We start from the raw sequence: 22,687 nt of genomic DNA, 5'->3' as shown, positions 1-22,687 counted from the left end.
GGAAAGTCCCCAGCCTCAAGGAGGCAGAGCACAGCCAGGGTGGAAGGGCCACAGCCCACCTGAGCAACGCACCTGCCGGGCTCCTGGATACAGCAGTGGTCACTTCCCTCCTTTTTGGGGTGAGCGTCAGGGATGAGGATGGCACTGGTGACCAGCCCTCATGGGGTAGTCTACCCACAGAAGCCTGAGGTAGGGAGGAGGAGGGAGACCCGTGAGGGGACCCGTGAGGGGACCCGTGTCCTCCCCTCCCCACCTTCATCACACACTAACCAAGTGACAGTAAAAACTGGCAGAGTATCAGATGGGGCAGCATCCCAGCCTCTTTGTGCCACCTGGTGGCAATAAGAAAGAAAGACAAGAGCAAGTGGCTGTGATGAGAAGGGAAGGAAACCTTCACAGCAGAGATTGCCGCTATCTGCTTCCTGCCCACGTGAAGCCGTGAGGCCTTATTTGGCCAACAGGTGAATCTACCCCATCTCATCCATTCTGCCCTGGTGCCCTTGACCCTCCCTCTGCCACTCCTCCCCTGCAGGCTTCTGTTCCTTCCCCTCTGAGCAGGGCTTCCCCTGCAGGGTGCTGGGCTGGGCCCGCCTGAGTCACCTTCCAGGCGGCAAACTCTGGGAAGGCTGTGCAGAGCTCATAGTCACAAGTGGTGGACTCTCAGGCTGCAGTGCCCGCTTTCCATGCCCCAACCAGCCAGGTCTTTCCAGGTGAGTAGAGGAAGACTCCAGGGTCTGGGGGAGGCTGGAGAAGGGAAGTGATGCCAGGAGCAAGGGGCCAAGGAATTTGGATGGATATGAGGGACAGGCGGAGATGCATACAGGTATTCATGGATTTCTTAGACAGTCTGGGCTGGAAGGGACTTCAGAGACCCTAAACGCTTCATCTACATATGGGGAAACTGAAGTCCCGGAAAGGTGAATGATGTGCCCAAGGTCACACGGTGAGTTACAGGACCAGGATGGAGACCCAGGCCCCTTGAGTCCCAGTTCAGTGTTCCCTGAACGCCGTGCCCCACCCACCTTCCCTTACTTACCCTCATTTCCCACTCCTGTCCCCTCCACTGTGCCCCACGGCTTCTTCATTCCTACCTACTCCCAAAACCACAGCCTGGGAGGCAGGACACGTAGGTTTCTCACCCCAAACCCGGTCTTCACTCGAGGATCTCAGAATAAGCCCACTGGCCCTCAGGGAATCACAATATTCCTCTGAGCCCCAGGACCCATTGCAGGGAGAGCAAGCTGAGAATCAACCGGCAGAGAATGGCAGGACTCAAACCAGGTGCCCTGTTCCCCACACACACCAGCATTTGCGCTCAGTCCCAGCTCCAGGGCCTGCCTTACTTCTGCCTCCCTCTCCCCAAAGGACGCTCATTTTCCACTCAGCTGAGGCCCTGGAAAGGATGAGAATGTGTGTCTCAAGGATGATGACTGCTCTGGCAAGGCTCCCCGTGGGGAAGAGGGGGACGTTCCCTCAGCCCAGTGTCCACATGGCATGAGCACTAACAGGGCCACTCACGCCAAGTCAGGGCCAAGAGCGCAGGCCCTGTGGGCACACAGACCTGAGTTCAAATTCTAGTTTCAGAACTTAGAGCTTTGTGACGTTGGATAAGAGACTTACCCTCTCTGAGCCCCTTTTCCACCTTGTATAAAAGGGAGTTAATAATCTCCTAAGGATATTGTGGGGACTGAATGAGACAAAGATGCCAGGCACCCAGAGACGGCTCCATAAGTGGGGGCCACAGCATCATCTTCCCACACTGGCCTGCAAGGAAGAGCTGGGCTTTTTTTCCCACCAGTTAGCTCACTGTGACCCTAGAGACATTGCATACTTTCTCTAGGCTCTGACTCTTCCTTCGCATCAGGAAAGAATTGGGCAGCTGAACCCACAGGCTCCTTCTCTTAGGCTGACCTCCCAGAGCCACAAGAAATCACATCATTTTCAAATACTCATGGCAGAGGAGAGGGCTGCCCTCAAGGTCACCAGGGACGTGAAAAGTGAGTGTGCCCGCAGAGATTTTATGGGACTGAACTGGGGGAGAAGTGAGGGGTCTTGGGAGCCTCTTCCTCAGAGCCCTCACTCCCTGATGTCTGATGTCCACCATCTTCCCCACAGCTGCTGTCTCTGCCATCCTCCAGGGCTACAGGGGCGGGCAGTCGGTGACAGATGCCAGCGCCGAGCTGCACAGACTCTGTGGCTGCCTGGAACTGCTGCTACAAGTGGGGCCCTCCCCGCCTCTCCCTTCCCCGCCTCTCCTGTCCCCTCTCTCCCCTCCCCTCTCTCCAGGCCCAGATAACCAGGAGGGCTTTTCCAGATACTGAGGGAAAAGCCATGACCTCCCTTTGCTACCATGCACTGCCTCAGGCCCCGCCATCCGCAAGTCCTCCCTGCCATCTAACCTCACTCGTGGAGGCTGCCATGGTAGCCTGGGAGGTGATGGGGGGGGGGCAAGGCTGACGTGGGGGGAGGGGCTGGAGGCAGCCACCCTGCTCGGAAGACTAATGTTCCAGAGGCACAGATGTCCGAGGGCTGGCCCTCCTTGCTGCTGGTGAGAGCCCTGATCAGCTTTTACTGAGCACTTACTATGTGCCAGGCTAAGCCTTTATGTGCCCACCTCATTTAATTCTCATTCTAACCCCCTGAGGTGTTTGATGACCTGCCCACACCCCACATACATAAACACATCCTTCCTACTTCTCTGATTGTGTGTGTGTCCGTGTGTGGGTGTGAGGTTTATGTGTGCGTGGAATGTGTATGTGGTGTGCACATGTGAGTCTCCTGCCAGTCTGCCCTCCACCTGCTGCCCCCCGCCACGCTGGCCTCCAGGAGGCTCATCAGGAAAGCCCACACAGGGGCTTTGCACTTGTTCTCCTCTCTGCCTGGAATGTTCATCCGCCAGATATTTGAATAGTAGACTTTCTCATTTCCTTCACACCCAGACTTGCATAGTACCTCCTCAGCGAGGCCTTCTCTAGCCACCCTAATCTAAATTGTTAACACACACACATCACACATACCCCACATATACACACTACACACACACATCACACATGTGTGCACACACCATACTTTCTATTCCCTTTCTCTAGTTTATTTTTCTCCTTAGCAGTCAGCACTATCTCACGTAGTATATGTTTTACGTACTCAGTTTGTTCATTGCCTGTCAGCCCTACCAAGATGTAAGCCCTAAGGTCAGTTTGTTCATTGCTATAGCCCCAGGACTTAGAAATGGACCTGGCACATAGGAAGTAAATTCTCAGTAAGTATTTCTGGAATGAATGAGATCACTGAAGTCTCAGAGAGGCCAAGCAGGTGCTCCTGGTCACACAGCCAGTAAGCGCAGAGCTAGGCCCTGCAGCCAGGTCCGTCTGCACCAGCCCTTTCCCCTTTACCACATGTCCACTCAGCTTGCTGGAACACTGGGTGTGTACTAGGCGGAAGCATTTCTACGCTTTCTTTCCCTTTTCTTGTTCCCAGTTTGACCAGAAAGAACAGAAGAGCTTCCTGGGGTCTCGGAAGGATTACTGGGACTTCCTCTGCTCTGCCCTGTGGCGGCAGCGGGGGAACACAGAGCCAGCTCGCTTCGTCCACTCGCAGGGCAAGGTACCCAGGCTGGTCTCAGCACAATCGGGCCCTGTCACCAGGCCTTTGACAGGGATGGCTTCGGAGCTGGGAGACACAGGCCTGCCCGAGGCCCCTTTCTCACCCATCCCAGCTCCACTGACCATAGACCCTCTTGCCAGGTCCTCATCTCCCATTAGCCCTGTCCTCAGCACCCCTCCAGCCACCCCCTTTCCTCCCGTAGCCCCAAGTCCCATGACACCCCTTGTCATCTACCAGCGGTTCCCATTATCTCTCTCTCTGGGCTGGCTGAGTTTCCTCTGTTCTAACACCCCCAACTTTGCCGCCTGTGCACTCTGCAGTTGAAGACCCCTCTGGGAAAAGGCCGAGCCTTCATCCGCTTCTGCCTAGCCCACGGACAGCTGGCCGAGTACCTACAGCTCTGCCTCCTGAACCCCGCGCTCACCAGGTGAGGCTGCTGGACATGCTCCTACTCACACCATTGGAGCCTACTATCCCTTCTTCGTGAAAGATCCCTCTTTTACCCCCAGAAGGATGGTTTAACATCAAGGGCGACTAAAATGAGAGTCATGAAGGGAAAGTCAAGGAAGAAAGGGCAGAAGGGAAGTTAGAACCCCAGTCCTGGTGCCATCGCGATGCGTAGGCCTCCTGCTCTCCACAGGCCACGACCTTGCCTGGGGAACCGTCCCATTATGGTGTCCGTGGAGGTGGATTCTCTGAGGTCAGGAATGGCGACAGCAGCAGGGCCAAAGGCCAAGGGTGCTGATCTGTCCACACAGGGAATGGTATGGCCCACGGAGCCCTCTGGTGTGCCCCGAACTCCGGGAAGACATCCTGGACTCTCTCTATGCTCTCAATGGGGTAGCCTTCGACTTGGACCTGCAGAGGCCGGACCTGGATGGGGCCTGGCCCATGTTCTCAGAGTGAGTGGGTGCAGCGTGGAGAGAAGCCTCTTCTCACTCCTGCTGTCAGGGCCGCCACCCATCCCAAGCCAGCCCCAAGCTCTCAGCCTCCAGCCCCATCCATTTCTGCCACCTTTCTTGCTCTGTGAGCCCCTGATTCTCACCTCCTTAGCCTTCTGTTTTCCCAGCGTAACCTCCTGATATCCCATGATGCTGCATAGAATACATATTCACGAAAGAGTTGTTGGGTGGCTGGGGTTGAGGGTTGGAAGGACTAATGGATGGTGGGACGTTGGGATGGAATGGATGGATGAAAGGAAGGTGGGATGTATGGATGGATGGAGGTGGGGATGAATGAGTGAGAGTGGGAGGGCGGGAAGGTGGCAAAGGAGATAGGATGAAGAGGTGGTTGGAAAGACGGGATATCCTGCGTCTGAAGACCAAGACCACTGCTGGAGAGAGGCCCGGGGTCCCCGTGACCCTTTCACTTTCAGGTCCCACTGCTCTAATCCCAGGCGGACCCCAGGAAGAAGACCCAGAAAGACCAAAGATTCCCCAAAGGAGGTGCTTCTGCCCGACCTTCTCTCTGAGTTGCCTCTTCTCCATCTCTGCTGGGACCCCCAGGTTGAGCAGTAACTAAGCCCTAACCCGAATGGACTGAGTGTGGACCTGGGGACTGGGTAGCCACAGAAGTGAAGGCCCATATTCCTAAGGTGGTAGGGATCTCAGGGAGAGAAAGGGACAGCTGACGCCACCTGCAGGAGCCAGCAGGGCTCAGAGGAGCAGGGGGTGTTGGGGAGGGAGACCTAAAGCTTGTAGGAAACAGACCAGGGAAACAACCTCTGCTGGACAATTTGCAAACTCAGTTCAGTTCAGGGAGCCATTGAAGAGTGAGATCACCTGGTTCAAATCCCGGCTCCATCCCTTAAAAACCACTGTCCTCGGGCACGTCACTTGTCATGCCCCACAGGGAGGCTGTGAGGAAGCATTGAGACAGACCATGTGCTCCGCCACGTGCTCAGTAAGCAGGAGCTTGCAGTACCACTATCCCACGCGCTCACTTTGCACCCCACCAGCTTCCAGGCACCAAGTACAGATACTATAAGGACTCAGTCTATGACCTGAAAGAGTTCCAGGTCTGTTCAGGGAGACAGACCCTAAAGGAACGCGTTGCAACACGGCATGGAAAGTGCAGTGATGCAGACATGCAGAGAGGAACACTTCTTGGCACAGGTGACTCTTAGCTGGCTGTCAGTCTACCAAAGCTTTTACCACAACCTGACAAGACAGATATTATTCCCATTTTACAGACAAGAAAACACAAAGAAGTCAAGTTCAGGGGGAAGGGAAGAACTTAGGGGAAACCAGATCCACGCAGAAGACAGAAGTGAAGGAGTGAGAAAGATGAAGGCTAGAGGTGAGGGAGGAGAGGACATTGAGAAACACTGCTGCTCCCTGAGCAGATCAAAGCGGGAGGCCTCGGATCAGATGACTTGAGGTGTTAACATTCAGATTCCTGGGCCTTACCCCAGATCTGCTGAACCGCATTTCCAGCGGGAGGGCCCAGCAATCCATATATTTAGCAAGCCTGTGTAGCATCAGGGCTGTAGCCTCTCCCATGCACCAGGTCGGTGAATTGGTACAGAGAGGGATGGTGATGGGTTTGGGGACTTCTCTGCAGATCCCAACAGTAGATGCATACCCCAAAGGAGTCCAACCGGAGGAGCCGCACACCAGCCAACCCAGCTGTCTGCGAGATGCACCAGGGGAGGACGGATTGGCTGGACTCCCCAGGCCACGGCAACACAGGCATCTTCCTCCCTTTTTGGAAAAGATGAGAGAAGATCCCAGGAGCCTCAGGACCCCCCAGAGCGTGTGGAAACCGGAGGGGGAAGAGCTGCAACAAGACAAGGAGATGGGAGCCCCAAGGATGGGGATCAGCCTGGAGCATTCAACAGCCATCGTCGAGGGTCTGGGGGAGGGAGCCAAGTGTACTCAGAGGAAGGTGGTAGGGACAGAGGGTGAGGACAGAGGGTTTCTGCTGAGTGCAGAGGGTCAGAGAAAAACAAAGGGGAGTCACGAAGGGGAAGCAGAGTGGGGTCACGTCCAGAGGCTGTGGGTCTCCAGCCCTAGAGAGACAATAGAGGATGCAATGTCAGGGAGCATGCGGGAGTGGGAGGTGCCCAGCATTCCGGGGGAGCCCCGGGTCCTTCAGGGCCTGGGAACAAAGGAAGGCTCCATCACAGAGAAGCCACAAGAGCAAACAGGAATGACTGGTGTGACCAGGAGGGAGGAGCAAGCAGAGGTGGCCCTGCAGGATGCGGTCAAGGTGAGAGCAGTTGAGTTCTGTACCTGTCTGTTCTCCCCTCTCTCAACTGGCCCACAGACAGGCATCTTCTGGTATCCTGGGGACCATTCCAACTCACAGATTAATATTTATTAGCCAGCACAGGATTATTATTTGAGGATATCTTTTGAAAGCTCTGCATTCCTCAGTTTACCACAGTCCCCACCTCTCCTTATTGCCTCACACCAGGCCCACTTTATTCATCAATACTACCTGCTGAGCCCTTGTATGCACTTGAGTTTGAGTTCCCTTCCCAATAGTTCTTCGGGGAAGTTACTCATTCTCAGTTTCCATAGCCCTTGCTATTAGCAGGTTCTCCCCAATATCTGAGTGCTACTGTTGCAGATCCCACCTAGTTGTTCTGTTGTAGATACTTCTCCTGGAGGTCACCCAGGATTGTTTTCAAGCCTTCTTCAGCCTCCTCCCTAGCCAGAGTCTTCATGTCCGTGAGCTTTGTAACTTCTATCCTTCAATAAAAGAAGAAATGGTGGATCCAGGCTCATACAGGGGCAGAGCCAGGCATCACATATCCCAGCACTGTCCCTGGTCCTGGCCTGAAGTCTCATGGGAATGTTTGTCAGGTCAGTCCCTGGACTGGGGTCTCTGCCCTCCTTCAGCTTTCCTTTCCATTCCTTCTCCCCTTTCCTCCCTCAGAGCCTCAGACATAAGCTCCAGAAGACCAAGGAGCAGGCCCAGCACCAGGAACAGCTGCTAAAGGAGCAGGAGGGGGAGCTGAAGGCACTGCAGGAGCAGCTCAACAGGTAACCTTGGCAACCATGAGCACACAGGGGCCTGAGAGTAGGGTGGCTGGAGGGACAGGAAGCGCTCCCTGACTCCTGCTGGCATTCAAGGTCGGCAAGCGTCTTCTGAGCACCTCCTGTACACCAGGCCCTGAGCAGGGCACCCCTTGAGGATGCTGAGGCATGCAGGCCATTGTTCCTGCTCTCAAGGGCTCCCACCGTCCCTTCCCATCCCTTCCCTCCCCCTTGCAGCCCCCTCCTTCACTGGCCTCTCCAGTAACTCCCAGGAGAGATCTATGCCTTCTGTCCTTCCCTTCCCTCCCACACTCATCTTTGCCCCTTTCTGCTGCCTCTTCTGAGCCGCTCCTTTCTGTTTGCAGTCCACTCTCCCTGTCCCACCACACTCCTGCCCTGCTATCTCTTTCAGTTTCCTTCCGCTCCTCTGTCTGTCTCTCATTTTCCTGTTCCTGGTTGCACAATCTCTCTTTCACTTTCTTGATAATCATAATCATAGTTATTTACTGAGCACTTACAACATCCCTGGCACTGTTCTAGGTGCTTCCTTAGATAGGTTCTCTAAGAACCCCCATTTTATAGATGAGGAAACTAAGGCTCAAAGATGCTACACAATTCACCCAACATCTCAGTAGAAGAGCTGAGATCCAAACCCTCGCAGCTTACTCTGAAACCAGTGGGTCGAAACATTACCCCTCAGCCAATATTTCGAGTGTCTGTATTTCAATCTCTTTGTCTCTCCCCCTGAGCCTCTCTCACCAGCATCTCTCACCATGAGCATATTCATCTTCCCATCATCACTTTAACCTCAAGAGCACACTGTTTTGTCTACATTTCCTCCCCAGTCTCTCAGTGCCTCAGTTTCTCTTTCATAATTTATTTTTAATATATCTCCACCATGCCAAGATCTTCTTTGGTTTGATTCAGTCTCATTGTGTCTCTGCCCCTTGGTGTCTGTGCAACTCAGTCTGCCTGTCTGCCTCTGTCTCTCCTACATGGCTGACCCCTGCCCCGGGGCCCAGAGGGCACCAGGCCAACCCCCAACAAAGCCTGATTAGCTGTGATTCAGACTGAATCATAGGACAGTCTACTGACTGTCTGCTTAACAGGCTGGGAGAGGCCAGGGGTCCAGAAACCAACCCTTAAAAGCCCCCTGGTCTCCTCCCCCTGGACACTCAGCTGACCCCAGCAGTGTGGTCAGCAAAGGTTCCCATGATTCAGGCCCGAAGTGAATGCAGGGACCTCACCCCCACCCCCAAGGACTTTCTCTAGGGATCAAGACAGGCTGGAGGGAGCAGCTGGGAGGCTCCAGGGAGATACCCAGCCCCACCCTACCCCCTGCACCTGGAGGCCCCCGTCTCACAGATTGCCATCCTGCCACCTGTCATCCTGTCCATCGCTCAGTCATTCCACAAATACTCAGAAAGCCCACCCTGTGCTAGGGTTGTTCTATGTGCCAGAAATCATCTCGTGAGCAAAACAGACAAGATTCCCACCCTTGTGGAGAGTGCACTCTAGTAGGGGGGACAGTCAATAATGTGATGAGCAAGTAAAATACATCGAATGTCAGATTGTGATAAGTTCTGAGGAGAAAAACTAAAGCAGGGAAAGAGAACAGGAAGTGGCAGGGGGTGATGTTATATAGGGTAGCATGGTCAGGGAAGCCCCTGAAAAGGTGATGTTTGAGTAAAGACCTGAAGGGAGCGAGGCACGAGCCATTTGGAGGCGTGGTCTAAGAATGTTCCGGGGGCAGAGGGGGGGAGGGGGACAGCAAGAGAAAGCCCTGAGGGGAGTGGGAATAGGTATGGCAGGTTCTAGGAACATCCGGGAGGCCGTTCTGTCCCCCGTGGAGTGAAGGAAGGAGAGGAGGTAGAAAACAGTCAAGAGGGTAATGGGAACCAGGTCACGGAGACCCTAGGAGGTCATCAAAAGGAGATGAGAACCATTGAGAGTTCTGAGCAGAGAAGGGACATGACGTGACTGTTTGTTTTAACGTTTAAAATGTTTGCTTTTTTAAACATTTCAATGGTTAATAGTGTATTCACAAAGTTGTGCATCGATCACCACAATCAATTTTAGAACATTTCATCACCCCAGAGAAAAACCCTGTACCTGTTAGCAGTTACTGCCCATTTCCTCCCAACTTCCCCAGCGTAGGAAACCCCTAGTCTGCTTTCTGTCTCTAGATGTGCCTATCCTGGACTGACCTTTGTTTTCAAGGGCTCGCGCCCGCTGCTCTGTAAAACTAGTCTGTGGGGAAGCAAAGGTGGAAGCAGGGAGACCAATGAGGTAGCTACCCCACCACGCAGGGGAAGGGGATGGTCCCTCAGACTGCCCTGGAGGCATGGAGGTGCAGAGAAGCTGATCCCTCTGGACCAACTGTGAGTTCGGGCTTCCTGAGAAATTGGATATGGGGTCTGAGAGAAAGACAGAAGTCAAGAATGACCCCGAGTTTTCCGGCCTGGAAAGCTCGAGTCACCACTAACCCTCTGCTGTGGCAGAGCAGGTTTGTGGGAAATGCTCAGGAGTTGAGTTTTGAGCATGTTAAGTCTGAGACACCTGTTAGACACTCAAGAGCAGCCACTGGGCAGGCAGTTGGGTGTGGAGTTCAGGAGAGAGGCATGGGCGGGGGGCCTACTGGGGAGTCCCTGAAATGCTGATGGTGAGTCACAAGCTCTTAAGGCTGGGAGAGTGTACTCCCAGCGTCAGGGAGCTTAGCACCTGGCTCTTGGGAAAAGGGGCCATGGGCATCCAACTGGTGACAGGTATCTCACCACCAGCAAACAGAAGTGCCACGGGGCCCATAGTCAGTCAACAATATTTATTGTGCCTCTACTACGCCATGGGGGGCCAGGGGAGGGGGGGTGGACAGCAGTGCACGGAACAGGCAATGTCTGCTCTCACAGACCTGGAAGATAGACAATAGATCAACAAATGGAAATATTGGTATCAGGTAGTCATAAGCCCCGGAGAAAAAATCAATCCAGGAAAGGGGAGAGAGAGTGACACAGGAGAGTCTTCTAGATTTAGAATCAGGGAAGCCCTCTCTGAGGAGGTGACATTTGAGCAGAAACCCAACCAGGCAGATATCTCGGAAGAGTGGTCCAGGCAGAGAACCGACAGATGCAAAGGCCCAGGAGAAGTGCTCTTGAGTACAAGCCTGCCATGTGGCTGCAGCAAAGGGAGAGCAGTCTAAGCAGGAGCTCCCATGGTCTGACTCAGGTTTTAAAAGATCACTCTGGTTGTGCTATGGAGAATAGACTGAGAGAGGGCAGAGGTACAGAGCCCCAGGCTGGATGCATAGGTAGGACACAGCAACCATTCATTCCACAGGGCCCAGAGCAGATCAGCCCCGGCTGGGAAAATACACTTGGAACTGAGCTTTGGAGACTGCCAACACCCACTTGCCAGCTTTCTGGCTGTGGGGTTCTGGGAAAACAGCCTTCCCTCTCTGACCGGAGGGCCCTGATTTGCAAAAGGAGGTGGTTGGATCTCTAAAGTTCCTCCTTCCACCTCAGATGCTCTGTGAGACCTTCTTCCCATGCAGATGGGTTTCCTCTGCCCTCTGGGTAATACATCAGTACAAAAGTGATTAGGACAGGTACACATGGAAGAGGTCCTCAGATGGGGAACTGGGAGAAGTCAGCCCCACCCCCGCTCTCCTTGGGTGGCAGCACTGAGCTCCTTTGAGGCACGCCAGGTGCTGTGATAATCCATTCCTTGCTCCCAGCTGCTGCCCTCTCAGCACTGGTGCCACAAACCACTGGTGGTCAGAACCCAATATGGATGCAAGTGTGGGAAGGCAAAAAGAGATGACCGCTGTACAAGCCTGCATCCAGGTCTCTGCTCCCTCCACGTATCAAACTGTGTGAGCCTGGGCAAGAGTTACTCCCTCCCTGAAGCTCCATTTTCTTTCCTATAAAATCATTATAGTTCCTGTCCCCATAAATTGGTGAAAATTAAATGAAACGAGACTATTAAAGCACTCAGCTAAGTGCCTGTCACATAGTAGGTGCTCCATAGACTTTAATTCCTTCCGTGTCCCCTCCTACACGAAGAGTGTCTGTCACCCCCCTACTTAAAATACCTCATTGGCTTCTCCTTATTTGCACTGAGATTGAAGTCTACTTCTCCTGGGGCCACTGCTCAGGCCCTGCCTGCCTCCCACCCCATCTCCTGCCTCTCCCACCCGGGCCATTCATGGTAGTCTAACTTCACTAGCTTTCTTTCAGTTCCTCGAATAAGCCAAGTTCTTTCCAACTTGCAGACCTTGGCATGTGCTCTTCTCTGGCTGTACATGGCTGACTTCTCATCTTTTAGATCTGCTTCAATGTCACCTTGTCTAAGAAGCCTTCCTGAGCGCCCTCTCAGGTCTCCGTCTCAGCTCCTCATTTATCGCTGTCACATACTGAGCTTAATTATTTTATTGGTCTATCGCTACATTTTATTGAGGGGTTTTTTCAATTCTTTTTTTTTATTAGTTCCAGGTGCACAAGACAAAGTGCTACTTAGACATTTATCATTTATATCCCTCACACTGTGTGAAGCCTCCTCCCCCATCCACATTTTATTGTTTTGACCAGTGCCCCAAACACACTATAAGTTCCACCAGGAGCCATAGGCATTGCTCCATTTGTTGCACACAGTAGGTGCTTAATAAATATTTCCTCCCACCACAAAGCATAGTGATCACCTTAAGGCCTGTACTGGCCACACCAGAGGCCTTGGGATCACTGGGCAAGTAAACTGGTCCAGAAAGATGAAATCAGCAGCTGAGAAACGAGGAGGATGAAGGCTGGAACGGTCATTAGAAGTCAAAACATGGCCCTGACCCAATGCCTCAGCACAAAAACACTCTTTCTTAAGGCTGGCCTTTTGGGAATTCCAGTGGCTATCTGTTGTTGGTTTGATGTCATGGCCCACCCAGTTTTCTTCCCTACAGCATGCTACATGGCAGCGTTTTAAAAATTAATAATTCAACTCATTGTCAAGCCTCTCACAAGCTTCTTCCTTCCCCTAAACACACGCAAGGCCAGGATCCTGAGCATGCACATGCGCACACATCCAGAGGTCACGGGACAGGCATCACCATCGCAACACCCTCCCGTCGGAGCGAAGGAGTGAGAGGCTGGGACCTTTTCATTTCCAGTCCAGTAGACATCTTGGAGCCTTGTAGGCAGCCACTAAAGACCAAAAGAAGGGGCAAGAATAGAGCTGAGGAGATTCCAAGGCCAAAACTGAAACAGCCATTTAAGAAAGCCATATGCTTAATGTTACTTTTTCGTCATTGAAAAGACAATGTAACATAATTTTTCAAAATATTTTAAAGCCAAACAATTAGCCCATATCCTCCGCCATTTACCCGCCTTCCCCAAGCGCCACAGTGGTTTTCATGGGCACAGCCCGTCCAGCCTGGGTTCCCAGACACCCGCCTTCCCCCAGACAGCTGCCACGATTGTGAGCGTGCCTTTCAAGAAATTTATGTTCTAAAATGGAAATATTTTTTAAAAGAAAAAGAAAGAAAACAAATGGAAGTGTTGGTTCGTCTCCTCTAAAGGAATACACAAGACTAGGCCCTGTTTTCATTTCTCCGAACAGTTACTGAGGGATCAGCCAATAAGGGTCGGTGCACACAGTGCTATTTTGTGTGTGGGGTTGTGTGTGTGTGTGTGTGGGGGTGTTGTGTGTTGTGTTGAGAGTGTCTGTAGTGCGTGTGGTGTGTGTGGTGTTTTGTCAGTATATGTGGTAGGTAGTGCATGTGGTGTGATGTGTATAATATGTGTGTGTGGGTATATGTGTTGGGTGGTATGTAGTGTGTGGTGTGTTGTGTGTGTTGTGTGTGTGGCATGTGTCTGATGGGTGTGTGGTGTATATGGTGTCTTGTGAGTGTGTGTGTGGCATGTAGTGTGTACGATGGGCTTTGAATGTGTGTGTGGTGTATGTGCTGTATTGTGAGTGTATTTGGTGTATGGCATGTGTGTATGTATAGTGTGGTATGTGTGTGTAGAGTGTGCTGTGTGTGTTGTATGTGTTGCGTTGTGAATGTGTGTGTAGTGTGTGGGGCATGTGTGGTATGTTTGTGTGTGTGTGTGTGTGTGTGTGTGTGTAGCTTGTGGGGGGTGTGTGTGTGTGTGTGTGTGTGTGTGTGTACGTGTGTACGTGTATACTTCAGCTTCAGGGGACACCATCAGCTTCCCCTAAGGGCCCCTTGTCAGGCAGAAACCCAGCCTAGCTCAGTCAAATGCTGAGCCTTTTTTCCTCTCTTCCTTCTGTGCCCAGGTGTCAGGAAGAGAGGGCCCAGCTGCAGGCAGAGCTGGAGCAGAAGCAACAGGATACTGAAAGGAGGGACGCCATGTATGAGAAGGAGCTTGGAGGGCAGCGGGACCTGGTCCATGCCATGAAGAGGAGGGTGCTGGAGCTGATTCAGTAAGGGTGGGGACAACAGGGCCGGAGTGCAGAAGGGGGGTGGTGTGGGATGTCAGGCTGGGGAATGAACATTCTGCTCCACTAACAACTAGCACGCAGGTTCCAGGACCTTTTGGACATATTAACTCTATTTCTTCTTTTAGCCACCCCCTGCCATTATCCCCATTTGACAAACGAGGAAACTGAGGGTCAGAGCGGCTGACTTGGCCACCAAGGACACACAGCATATAAATTGCATAAAGCTCTCTGACTCTAAGGCATGCCCCCACCCAACCCACGCCCACATACACACATACCTACCAAGCTTAAGAGAAGGGAAAGGAGCTCATGCTTGAGAAGGAACTGGGAGAAGCGGGAGGTTAACCAAGAGGTAATCGCAGGTACTACACTTGCCTGCCTAGTAGACTTCCCCAGACCAGGGGGTCTCTGGGCCCATCCTGAGCCAGCTGTCCTAGGTTCCAGAGGCCGGCCGAGCTCACAAAGCTCACTGAAGGGTGGAGGAGATGTGGGAAGCCTGGTTTCTGCTCTTCAGTTTAGTGGGGACATAATTCACAGATATGTGTTATCCTTTACACAATTCAAGAAGTAAGAGACCACTGGACTCAGGTTCCATTAGAATTGGAAGGTTGCTGTGGGATCATCTAAGAGTAAATCCTCTTGCACAAAATCCAAGTGATATTAAAGATGAGAAAAGAGAGAGATCAACCTGAGAAGAACACACAAAAAATTTAAGGAATGATCTCCTCCAAGAAATTGTTAACTGGGAGGAAGGGAGATATAAAAAAAATTAGCTATATATCTTACAAAAGAATTTAAGGTAGCTAACAATTATATATATACATATATATATATGGAGAGAGAGAGACAGAGAGAGAGAGAGAGAGAGACAGAGAGAGAGACAGAGAGACAGAAAGAGAGACAGAGAGATAACATGTATAATATATATATATGATTATTAAAGAAAAATAGAAGATTTTATGGAAGACAAAAAATATATACCCTGAAGAGTTAGGACTAGGGTTAAAACTTAGCTGTGAGCATCGTGGCAGCAGGATCAAAAAAGGAAACACAGAAAGTTGCCTAAATTTCACTGTCCATTCAAAGGAAATATACCAGTTCATCAGGAGAGACAAGTGTTTTTCTTAGAGCTGACGAAATTCATTCCAAGGTCTCAAACTATATAATATAATATCCCTTGCAAAGCATATCGGAAGATACGGCCCTACGCAAAAAATGAAAGAAAAAAAAAGCCACAGAGGTTGATTTCTGCATCAAGATGGTAGACTGACCACAAATCATTTATTCTCCATTCTGAGATCTGACTAAAATTATTTTTAAAGAATAAAACTTACAACAGAGAGAAAGGTGGAGGAGCCAACCACAGATGAGAGGTATCAGCTAATTTGCAGAAACCAGAAAATGGATAGAGAAGTGGATACTGGATTGAGCCCGAGTTAGAACTTCAGGGCTCAGAGATGCCAGGAACAAAGATGGCAAATGTGAGATTAGGAGCAGAAATCACGACAATCAACTGATAAAGTCAGTAGAAAGTACAGTGTACACCCCCAGCTTTCTGCTTGCCTCCCCCACTGCAGAACATCCAACAGTGAGGGGCTTATCTCCCAGGCAAAGAATTAAAAGGTCCTTATGTAGAGATATATAGATGTTCCAAATAAAAGAGCAGTGCATCCCAGCATTTGAGAGTCTGGTGTGGCAGATAGCTAGCTCCCTGCCTAATCACTCTTAAAGGGAAGCCACGAGTCAAACACCCTGTGCGCTACTTGGAGCTCCAGCAGCTTTTATCACCTCTTTCTTAAACACGAAATGGCCACCAAGGATCCCCACACATTTGAGGAGAGTCTAGAACGTGAAGGGGAGAGACAAAGATAAAAAAAAGAAAGGAAGCTCCATCTCCCATGAAACAAGATGTTGTAAAAAGCAACTGTCGAAAGATAAACATTCTTGGAAATTAAAAATATCGCTGAAAAAATTTTAAATTAACTAGGATTGGTAAAGAATGATGAAGTAATCTCTCAGAAAGTAGAATAAAAAGCACAGAGAGATGGAAGGCATAATTAGAGACATAAAGAATCAATCCAGGAGTCCCAGTATCTTCTTCAACTGACAGGAATTCCAAAAAAGGACAGAATAAAATGGAAAAGATTATCAGATAAAAATATGAGAAACTATCCCAGCTCTGATGGACACAGATCTTCAGATTTTTAGATTTCAGTGAATGACCAGCACAATAAGTGAAAAGGGGAAAAACCTTACATCTGGATACATCATTGTGAAATTTCTAGAACAAGGAAACTATCCTAAATGGTCACTTACAAAAGAAGTAGAACCCAACAAATGCTAAGAATCAATGATGTAATACTTTCAAGTTCTGGGGAAAGCTGAGTTTTGCCCTAGAATTCTATGGCCAGCCAAACTATGAAGCAAGTGGGGAAGGTGATGGAGGAAAGACATTTTTTTCAGACGGACAGGTTACAGAAAATTTACCTCCCACACAGCCTTTCTTAAGAAGTTAATTAAGGATGTGTCTCAGAAAAACAAGGAAGTTAAGCCAAAAAAAGGAGAAGATGTGGAATTCAGGAAACAGTAGCTCTAGCCCAAGGAAGACGTGGGAATTCCCAGGATGCCAAGTGGGGGGCAAGGTCAGGAAGCAATGAGTTCAGGCTGTAACAGAAGTATTGAGGGCTCAGGAGGAACATCTCTGGGGAGAAAGAGAATCGATAAAACACCTGATATGATGAAGAATTGGGGTGGGGGGGTAAGCAGGCTATGTTAAAGTTAAGTCATGCAAGGAACAAAGGAAGGCCATTAGACCGTCTTAGAAAAACAAAAAATTTCCAAGAAGGGAAACACAGTTCTGCTTGAAGCAATATGCTTATATATTGTCTAATAATGTAAATACTATTCATTGATTTTTTTCAATGTTAGAATCAACCTAAAGGCCAAGCACAGAAAACAATTACAATTAATGAACAAACATCAGTGCTACCACCTGAATAACACTAAGTACATAACACAGTCCAATAGAATTTTCTGTGAAGATGGAAATGTTCTATATTTGTCCTGTCCAGTATGGTAGCTACTTGTCAGATGTAGCAATTGAGTACTTCAAATGTGACTGGTGCAACTGAGGGACGGAAGTTTTCACTTTATTTAACTTTAATTAAGTTACGTACACATTGAAATGGCCGCATATGGCTAGTGGCTACCCTATTGGGCGCTGCAGGAATCTATGACAAGGTAGGAGGTAGGGGAAGGAGAAGAGGTGAAGAGAAGGGAGGCTGGCGTCATCATGTTACAGAATGGCAGACATAAGACTCTACCTGTAGTTAATAGAATGAATGAGAAATAAATGTGTGAATATATTCTGTAAAAGTCCAGTAGTTACCAATAGAGGAACCAAAAATAGGGATAAAACTACATCAGGAGGAGGGAAAAGGACCTTGTGGAAATGGTCATAAATGACATAACTCCTTTGACATCAAGGCAAGGAGCTCCATAGACGATGTTCTCTATTGATAAATCAAGGAGAGAATATGAGCGTGTTACTTAAATATAGAAGTACTCTCAGGAGAAAAAGCTAAAACACGTAAGAAGTGATTTGCCACTGAGAACGGGAAGGAAGGAGTGGGAAGGGTGTCTATTGCCTTCTGATATAGGTCCTTCTATACTGTTCGGTTTTTAAATCATGGGTATGTATCATTTTGATAACAATTTAAAACAACCCACCTCCCTAAACATCCTTTAAAAAACACAGTGAAGATAGTTGTGTAGGGGCATAAACATACATAACTCCAAGGCAGTTTGTGCTGAGTGCCAAATGAGAGATAATACGCATTGTAATAGGCGTCTGGAGCAAAAAAACCCAGGGGGCCTCTCCCATCAGGGAGCGCTCCTTAGAGTAGGTAAGAGATGAGCATGTTCTTAAATAGTAGGTCAAGATTATGCTGGGCAAGTGGGACCTGGGTGTCACCATCCATCTTCTCAGAAAAACTGGACACTCACTGAACTCTCTTATGTGTGTGTGTCTCTCTCACTGTCTCTTCATTTCTCTCTTTCTCCATCATGCTCTCTCTCTCTCCCCCACACACACCTTCTGTGTGTCTGTGTGTGTGTGTGTGTGTGTGTGTGTGTGTGTGTGTGTGTCTCCACCTCCATGCTCCCATTAGAGAGAAGGATAACCTGTGGCAGAAGGTCCAGCATCTCTCTTCCGTGGCCCCTGGATGCTGTGTCAGCTGTAACAAGCTCTTTGGCCGGCTGTCTCGGCGTTACCCATGCAGGTAATTGGTAGGACACAGAATCCTTCCTCTGGGACAACCCAGTTTCCACCAGCCCATAGCCCTCTGCTCACTCCAGGGAAGGGAGGGACACAGAAACTGGGCATTTATGAAAGGCCACTTAAAGCTGGCCACTCATGTTACCCAGCGCTTAGCAGAGACATGAATAAGAGCAGTGAAGAGTGATCAGACAGGACTGGTGTCTGAAGATGGGATGGTGTAACCCTTTTTAGAATAAACTGATTCATGGGCTTCTCATCTGGGAAGAGATTTCCTGTACAGAGGAAGATGCTCCCCTCATCTTCCTCTGAGAACATGGTGGCAGGACAAGCAGTAGGAGAGAGGAAAGTGGGCCATCAGGAGAACCTGCCATTTGGACTTAAGGAGCCTGGAGGGGTGGGGCATCGGGACAACCTTTAGGAAAGTGAGGCCTCCTGAGACAGACCCAGAGCCATTCTGCTGGGAGATGAGAAACAGACAAATGGAGTAGAAGTTCGAACCCCATGACCCTCTGTCCTGTACACACCCATGTGCACTCCCCACTCTTTCAACCTCTGCTCCAGGCTCTGTGGAGGCTTGGTCTGCCATGCCTGCTCTGTGGATTATAAGAAGCGAGAGCGCTGCTGCCCACTCTGTGCCCAGAAAAGAGAAGCCCAGTGCATCTGACCAAGTCCCACCAAGACTGGCTAGCCCACCCCACCCTTCCCTCGGCCCTTCCCAGACCTCTGGTCTGACCAGTCCTACCTTCGAGAACTCGGTGACTTAAGGTGGACAGCACTTGTATGGCCAGACTGTGGTGTGGAGAGTCCACGGACCTAGGCTGGCAGTCAGGAGACAGGTGTGAGCCTTCATGTACAACTGAAGAGCTGGTCGGCTTTGGCAAAGCCCTCAGCTCCTCAGTCTGTTTCTGTAACATGAGGGAGTCGGGTGCCATCCACTCTAAAGTCCCTTCAGGCTCAAAAAGTCCTTGACCCAAAATAAGGTCCAGCGGTCCTGACATTTCTCCTCCATACTCCCTCCTCACCCAGCCCCCACTTCAAGACACTGCACAGATAGCAGCATCCTCAGGTGCTTCCTGCCTGGAGTCTGTTTCAGGGTCAGTTTTTGTTGTTTTTCAACAGCTTTCTCAAGGTACTATTAACACATAATACAATTCACATAAATTGTACAATGTGATGAGTTTTGACTTTAATTTACATCCATGAAACTATCACCATATTCCAAATAATGAACAAACCCATCCATCAGCCCCAGAGTGTCCTCGTGCCCTTTGTAATCTCTCCCTCCCCCTCCCCTGTCCTCATCCCCAGGCAATGACTTGCCTGCTTTCTGTCATTAGAGACAAGTTTGCATTTTCTAGAGTGTTACATAAATGGAATCATACTATATGCACTCTTTATTGTCTGCCTTCTTTCATTCAGCATATTTATTAATATTTTGAGATTCATCCATGTTGTTGTATATATCCATAGTTCCTTTTCACTGTTGAGTAATATTCCACTGCATGGATATACCACAACTTGTTCACACATTCACCTGTTGCCAGACATTTGGGTTGTTTCTAATTTGAGGCTGTTACATATAAGTTTGCTATAACCCTCTGTGTACAAATCCTTGTGTAGACATATGCCTGTATTTCTCTTCGGTTAATACCTACAATGAAATAGCCAGGTCATATGGCAGGTGTGTGTTTAAGAAACTGCTGAGTTATTTCCCAAAGAGGTTGTATGTTGTACCCTCCTGCCAGCAGCGTGTGGGAGCCCCAGTTGCTCCCCAGCACATCGGGGTTTGGTGGGCAGGAGAGGAGGTAGGGACATGGGACTTGGGCCTCTTTGTCCTTCCCTTCCAACCACTGTGGTGAATTGATCGGTCCCAGGTTGTGAACACCTGGAGGGAGGGGCTGAGCCTAAGTGACTCTGTTTAGTGCTGACTCAGCTAGACTTTAATCAAGACAGTTGAAATGGACTCACGTAGTTCCATGGTACAAGATTATATCCTCTGATGGCCCAAGAAGTCTTTTGCAAATTGCATGTTACTGACTGGGCACTCAACTGTGGTGTTTCTGAGAATACTGTTTCTGAAGAAGTGTGTGGGCCCCTCTCTATGACAAGGCAGTTAGCCTACCTGGGCTCCAAGACAGGCATGCCTATCGTCCCCGGGCCTCACACAGATGACCAGAGCGTCTGCAGAAGTTGAGCAACCCTGTGGCTCCGACCGGAGCCTGGAGACCGCCTCTTGGGGTCAGGGCCGCCCAGAGTTGCATCTCATTACCATCACATGGAGCAAGAATTTTGCAACACCAGTTCCTGCCCTGGAGAGCCAGTGAGAACTTCTCCTTAGAAAAGTCAGCAACAAGGTGGGGGCGGGGGCGGGGCAGCAGGGAATGGAAGGAGGGGGTGCAGAGCTGGGGCTCCCAGAGCAATCAGGGCAAAAGAATCATCCCTACCCTAAAGGGCAGCAGTCCCTTCCTGGAGGTCAGACTTGCTCAGATACCTTTATTAGGGCAGGGTTCTTATTACAGCAGAAAACGTCTTATTCTAGTCGGAACTCCAGCGTGGAGTTAAGAAATCCCTGATGCACTGATGGGGGAGAGGGGCCTAAGAAGTGTCTTTTCAAAGCAGAAGCAAGATGCTCCTGGACAAGAACTCATAAGAAGGAAATCAGGGGCCAAGAATGGAAGAGCTTGGCCTTCTCCCCCTATTTGGGAGGGATGGAAGGGCATTGCTAGGGACCAGCCTCTAGCTCAATGCTACTCCCCAAAGTGCCCCTACCAAGTCCAATAGAGAGCATAAGACTTCCACAAAGACATTGGAAACACTCCTTAGACCCAGGGACCCTCTAGCAGAAGGTTTCCCAAGGGTCACCATAGACTTCCCCACAGCATGGCACTGCGAGAGTGCCAGAGCTTCAGCAGTGACTCCAGGGCACATATCTAGCACAGCAGTACCCATAGAAGTACATGAGAGATGCCCCCAAATTCCTGGGGAGCACGTCACAAAGAGATGAAGCACACGGGTCTGAGCCAGTGAAATCTGGGTTATTGCTCTTGATGTGACTTCATTGAGCTTACAGACTGGGGGCACCCTGGGAGAGTTGGGCCACATAATTATTTCTTTAATTAGATGTCATTTGAATGCTCCAATGTCCACCAGTTTCCCCACTTTGTCAACTCATTCAGTGCTCAAAAAAATTATATTAAACACTTAAGATATACCAAACACCGATTGGTCTGGTGATACAGAGGTTACACACACACACACACACACACACACACACACACACACGATGCCTGCTTTTATGAACTTCACAAGTAGGAAGAGGAAGCAGCCAAACAAGTCATGATAGAGTAAGCCCAGGGGTGCAGAGAGTACGGATGGCAGTCCCTGGAGCTGACCACTGGGCTGAATTTAAAAGGAAAGGGGGTAGTTGGCCAGACCCAGAGGGTAAGAAAGAGTGCACCAGGGGAAAGGGAAATGCACGTCAGGCCCTGAGGAGGAACCAGGACAGCTCCTTGGGGGAAGTACACATGGCTCCCTGTGACTGAAGTTATGGGTTCAAGGGGGAGTGGCCTGAAATGAGACTGGAGAAGAACAGGGGATGGGAGGGGGTCAGACACAGGGGCACCAGGTACATGAATTAGGGTTTTGACTCTGCCTAAAGAGTAACGGGGTCCTTGCAAGAGGAAAAAAGTGTGATCATATTCACACGTTAGGGAGATTGTTCTGGTAGCAGAGTGGAGGATGAATTGAGCGGGGAAAGACTTGAGGCAGAGAGCCTGTAGGAGAACAGTGGTGGTCGCAGCAGCAACAACGGTGCCAAGCAGCATTCCAAGTGCTTCATACGAGGCCTGACAAGTAAGTTCACGAACTTGTTGCAACGACGTTGCTAACCTTTTTTTGATATCAGAGGGATTATTCATTATGAATTTGTAACAACTGGACAAACAGTTAACCAACTTTACTATATGGAAGTGCTGAAAAGGCTACATGAAAAAGTTAGACGACCTGGACTTTTTGCCAACAATTCATGACTCTCGCATCACGACAATGCACCAGCTCACACAGCACTGTCTGTGAGGGAGTTTTTAGCCAAAAAAAAATAACTGTATTGGAACACCCTCCCTATTCACCTGATCTGGTCCCCAATGACTCCTTTCTTTACCCAAAGATAAAGAAAATATTGAAAGGAAGACATTTGATGACATTCAGGGCATCAAGGGTAATACGATGACAGCTCTGATGGCCATTCCAGAAAAAGTTCCAAAATTGCTTTGAAGGGTGGACTAGGCCCTGGTGTCGGTGCATAGCTTCCCAGGCGGAGTACTTGGAAGGTGACCGTAGTGATATTCAGCAATGAGATACGTATCACTTTTTCTAGGAT

General features: G+C 49.9%; 1 protein-coding gene across 7 annotated transcripts; it reads left to right on the top strand.

Moving 5' to 3' along the window:
* Positions 1-43: 43 nt before the first annotated feature.
* RUFY4 (RUN and FYVE domain containing 4) lies at positions 44-19,683 on the top strand. 7 transcript variants are annotated; one of them, XM_033111933.1, is made up of 13 exons: positions 44-119; positions 533-710; positions 1,865-1,997; positions 2,116-2,219; positions 3,478-3,603; positions 3,924-4,030; positions 4,362-4,505; positions 4,979-5,048; positions 6,166-6,813; positions 7,486-7,592; positions 13,866-14,012; positions 18,200-18,310; positions 18,871-19,683. In XM_033111933.1, exons 2-13 carry the CDS (start codon positions 684-686, stop codon positions 18,971-18,973), a joined length of 1,827 nt encoding a protein of 608 aa, XP_032967824.1. In that variant the 5' UTR covers positions 44-119; positions 533-683; the 3' UTR covers positions 18,974-19,683. The 7 variants fall into 7 exon arrangements, with proteins under 7 accessions (XP_032967824.1, XP_032967820.1, XP_032967826.1 ...); XM_033111929.1 differs by having other exon boundaries at positions 1,841-1,997; XM_033111936.1 differs by having other exon boundaries at positions 50-119; positions 1,906-1,997.
* The last annotated feature ends 3,004 nt before the right edge of the window (positions 19,684-22,687 follow it).

The sequence above is a fragment of the Rhinolophus ferrumequinum genome, chromosome 8, assembly GCF_004115265.2.
Source record: "Rhinolophus ferrumequinum isolate MPI-CBG mRhiFer1 chromosome 8, mRhiFer1_v1.p, whole genome shotgun sequence".
NCBI lineage: Eukaryota > Metazoa > Chordata > Mammalia > Chiroptera > Rhinolophidae > Rhinolophus > Rhinolophus ferrumequinum.
Note: the sequence above shows the minus strand (reverse complement) of the source record. Positions and strands in the feature narration are given on the sequence as shown.